The sequence below is a fragment of the Brassica oleracea genome, unplaced genomic scaffold (assembly GCF_000695525.1).
Source record: "Brassica oleracea var. oleracea cultivar TO1000 unplaced genomic scaffold, BOL UnpScaffold01911, whole genome shotgun sequence".
In the NCBI taxonomy this organism is placed as follows: Eukaryota; Viridiplantae; Streptophyta; class Magnoliopsida; order Brassicales; family Brassicaceae; genus Brassica; species Brassica oleracea.
Window position 1 is genome coordinate 1 of NW_013618442.1, and position 3,794 is coordinate 3,794.

At 37.7% G+C, this 3,794-nt stretch overlaps 1 protein-coding gene across 2 annotated transcripts; it reads right to left on the bottom strand.

Moving 5' to 3' along the window:
- Positions 1–44: 44 nt before the first annotated feature.
- Positions 45–3,697, bottom strand: LOC106321535 (small RNA degrading nuclease 5-like). Of its 2 annotated transcripts, none has more exons than XM_013759793.1 (13): positions 3,441–3,697; positions 3,306–3,356; positions 3,165–3,230; positions 2,526–2,659; positions 2,316–2,419; positions 2,128–2,247; positions 1,970–2,040; positions 1,815–1,874; positions 1,682–1,737; positions 1,542–1,602; positions 1,170–1,437; positions 467–944; positions 45–371 (listed from the first exon to the last, which is right to left on the bottom strand). In XM_013759793.1, the coding sequence occupies exons 1-13, from the start codon at positions 3,549–3,551 to the stop codon at positions 245–247; spliced, it is 1,707 nt and encodes a 568-aa protein (XP_013615247.1). In that variant the 5' UTR covers positions 3,552–3,697; the 3' UTR covers positions 45–244. The 2 variants fall into 2 exon arrangements, with proteins under 2 accessions (XP_013615247.1, XP_013615246.1); XM_013759792.1 differs by having other exon boundaries at positions 2,520–2,659.
- Positions 3,698–3,794: the final 97 nt, after the last annotated feature.

The window sequence follows — 3,794 nt, forward strand, 5'->3', positions numbered from 1 at the left end:
AAACTCTATTATAGAATTACTCTATTTTAGAGTAAAAAATAGAGTAAACCATTCGAAATGGTTACAGCTCATATTAGATACAAAAATTTGAGTTTCTCTGTTCAGGTTTGTTTGGATCTCAGATTTTTTACCAATACAATCAGAAAATTAAAATACTGAAATCAAGCTAACGAGAGAGTATGTTATGCTGGTTGCTCATAAAGGATACAATGCAAAAAAATTAGAGTCCACGTGTTATGCGCTTTCATTGCTTGATACCTACGAAACAGAGAGCTACTTCAGCTTGCGCTTGAAGCTCTTCAAGAACCTTCACAACTTTCTCACGGCCAAGCCCAATCTCACTCTTCTCGTCACTCAGCGTTTTCCTCACTCTTCATCACACAAGAAACAGACAGTATAGGAAACATAATCAGATTAGCTGTTTCTTTAAAAAGCTTAAAAGATATTGAAACTGAGTGATGCAAACCTGTGTACAATGGCAGTGTCTCCATGTCCGGTGCAAACTATAAACATTGCGTTAGTTGGTAATGCAGCGTGAAGGGCATGCACTCTTTCATCCATTTTCTTTAATATCTCTTTCGTTTCAGCTGAAACTTTGCTCATGGGACGTTTCTCAGGGGCTGAATCATGGCTACATGTCAGTAATGAGATCATTTTTGCTAGTCTTGGGTTTAGTTTCTCTGGATCATCCGCTCTGCTCTGGAAATGTGTGTTCAGTTCCGAGAACTGTGTCCAAACAAATTGTGACCGCCTGCTCGTTACCTCTTTCATAGCCTTTGAAAGTGCTTCATCATCATCAGATACTGGAATGGCATTTGATGACTCAGAAGCATACCGTTTCACAATGTTGATGTTGTCCACAATAGAAGTCGCTTTCCCGCTCTCATTCAAAACGTTGAGGAGTCTCTTTCTTATCATCTCCGGTGGTGAACCAAACTCAGGTCCTAAGAGGAAGCCAAGAAGATAAATCACTTCAGAGAATACAGAAGAAGAAATATTTAAACAGTAAGGTTAAGAATAGGCAGTGTTCTAAAAGTTGGTCTAGGCGGCTAATCAATTACTGATTTTTCTCAAAATCGGTCTAGGCACCAGCCTAATCAATAATCTCCTGTAAAAGGCCTAATTAACGCCTATAGATTTCTTAAATATTGAGAATATGTATCTCTTACCGTATTTTATCTTCATTAGTGCCAAATCCATGGCTGCTTTTGCATCCTCGACGCTGTCATGTCCTGATTCAGACATCTGTATCTCTCTAGCGAGAAACTTTTTCGCTAGAATCCGAAGTTTTGTTTTATAAGTCCCACCCCGTGGATGCTTGTATAGCACTGCAGTGTCAATCACCAGATCATGAGAGATCTTCATAGAAACCAAGTCATTCTCCAAAGAGTGTCCTACTAGTACTGTCTCTTTGAAAACCAGCTTTAAGAACTCTTCCTGAAACATAGCAAACAGCTCTTATTATAACATTATAACTAAACAATTACAAGTCTTCACTAACATTTATGTATATAAAAGTTAAGGGAAGGATCTCATGAAACCTGAATATCTCTAATGGTTGTTGTAACTCCTTCCATCATCTCAGCTGTTATTCCACTATACCTGCGAACCGATACCAATGCCTCTTACGATTGTAAACCAAACCAAACCAAACCAAACCAAACATATAAGCGTGGCTTACCTTGTATTGTAATCTGTGATATGATTTGTTGGCTTGACTAATTTATCTAGTAGAACCTGCACTGCCATGGCAACTTAGTAACTAGTAAAGAAGAGATCTAACAAAGTTAAAACAATAAGGAAGAAGAAGATACTTGTCCTTCTATATCAACCAGTGTCACTCTTGTCAATTCAAAACCATCCTTTGTAATACACTAGGGTGAAACATAAAGAAAGGAAAGGATCAGCTCACAAGTCATATATGCTAAAATGATTAGATCACAAAAGGCTAGAGAACATAGTTGCTTACCATCTCGCAGTCAAGAGCCAAAATTTCATGGGGGCATGATCCTGATGGTGCAGGAAGTGTGGAAACAAACTCTGCATGACAAAAGAAGATAATAATCAAACGATGTGACACAATGGCACATGATTAAGCTGCTAATCTTAAATAGCTTGAGCTCGTACCTGTCTCAAACTTGTATCCATTTTGCTCCATTTCCTTTCGACTTAGGGTGTAGTATGCAACAGGGAATGGTATATGTTTTGTGAGCTCAATGAAGGACTTCCCAGTCAGATTACATGCTTCTATAGAAAGATGTTATCATGTTAGTGTCTTACATTACGAGAAGGATTGTTACAAGATTTTCACTTACCTGGCTTAGACAGAGGTGGTTCCATTGGACCAGTAGCAGTTTTCTTCTTCTTACCCCTGCAAGTAAGTATTGTGTCGACTGTCTTCATCTCATCAACTGCACAGCTAAAAGAAGAAAAATCAAAAGATGTTATACACCAACAATAAACTAAGACAATAGTATTCAGTAATAATAAGAAAAAAAAGAGAAGAAACCAAAACTTACACCAACCTCAAAGCTAAAAGCGGTATAGGATTGCCACAACATGACTTCAAGCTAGCAAGTGCTTTGGACTGTGATAAGTACAAAGCTGCATCCAATCCAGGGAGGTAGAGCAAGACAACCTTTGGAATTAGAGGCTTATTCTGCAAAAACCATATTCTTCAAATATCACTTATACTTACACAAAAAATGAACTTTCAGAATTTCTTAACAATAAAACCGTAAAAACAACAACATATGTGTAATTACAAATACAAAGAAAAGCCAGCTCCAAGCTCAATCATCAACGCACCCAACAAACAAGTTCCAATTTTTTTGTTCATAAAACCTCAAAACATAACAAAAATATATAAAGTTCAGAAATTGTAATAATAAAACCATAAAGACATCATATGTGTAATAACACATACAAAGAAAATGCACCTCTGAGCTTAATCATCAACACATACCCAACAAAGTTCCAATCTTTTTGTTCATAAAACCTCTCACAAACTTCCCCAAAAATATATAAAGTTCAGAACTTTTAACAATAAAACTGTAAAGACAGCAAATGTGTGTTTATAATACAAAAACAAAGCCAGGTCCAAGCTCAATCATCAACACATACACAACAAGAAGTTTCAATCTTTTTGTTTTGGGGGTTCATACCTTGATGAATACCCACGAGGGCATGTAGCCTTCACCAAGAACCCATGTCACAAGTCCCTGAACATCCTGTTCAAACCCATTATCAATATTTACATTCTCATTAGTCCAAAAAAAATAGTTATAACATTTTGGAAACCTAACTTGTAAGTTCAATGTTATGTCCGGAGTGTTGAAAACGAGTTCTGGTTTCGCCTGCCAAGAGAAGACGAAGCTAAATCAGAATAACCTAATCAATCAAAATCATCTAAGAAGAAGCTTTAAGGGAAAGGTGTTTACTTCAGGTCCGTATATATCGAAGAAACCGTTGCTCTTATCACTACCCTCGGCGCTTTCTCCACCATCAAGATTATCTTCCACGGCGTCGTGCTTCCGCTTCAAAGACGACATCCTTTGACACGTGGTTACGAGAAATCACCGAGAGAGATTGACACAAAGCACTTCCGTTCGTCGCCTGACACCGTGGACGCCCTTTCTCACAGCCGCCGGACCAATCTTGAAGGGTTTTAACTTTTAACATTGGTCGGTTCGTAAAATACCGAATTAACCTTTATTTTCTTAATAACCACCCTTGTTTAAAAAATAGGAGAAATTAGGAGCTACACCAACGAAGTATAGCGTATTTAGCAACCT

Excerpts from the sequence above, each read along its gene's own strand:
- LOC106321535 (XM_013759792.1), bottom strand. The coding sequence starts at position 3,551 with ATGTCGTCTTTGAAGCGGAAGCACGACGCCGTGGAAGATAATCTTGAT. Across the intron at positions 2,248-2,315 it reads ACCACCTCTGTCTAAGCCAG|AAGCATGTAATCTGACTGGG; the intron begins GTAAGTGAAAAT and ends ATCTTTCTATAG. Across the intron at positions 945-1,169 it reads ACTAATGAAGATAAAATACG|GACCTGAGTTTGGTTCACCA; the intron begins GTAAGAGATACA and ends GCTTCCTCTTAG.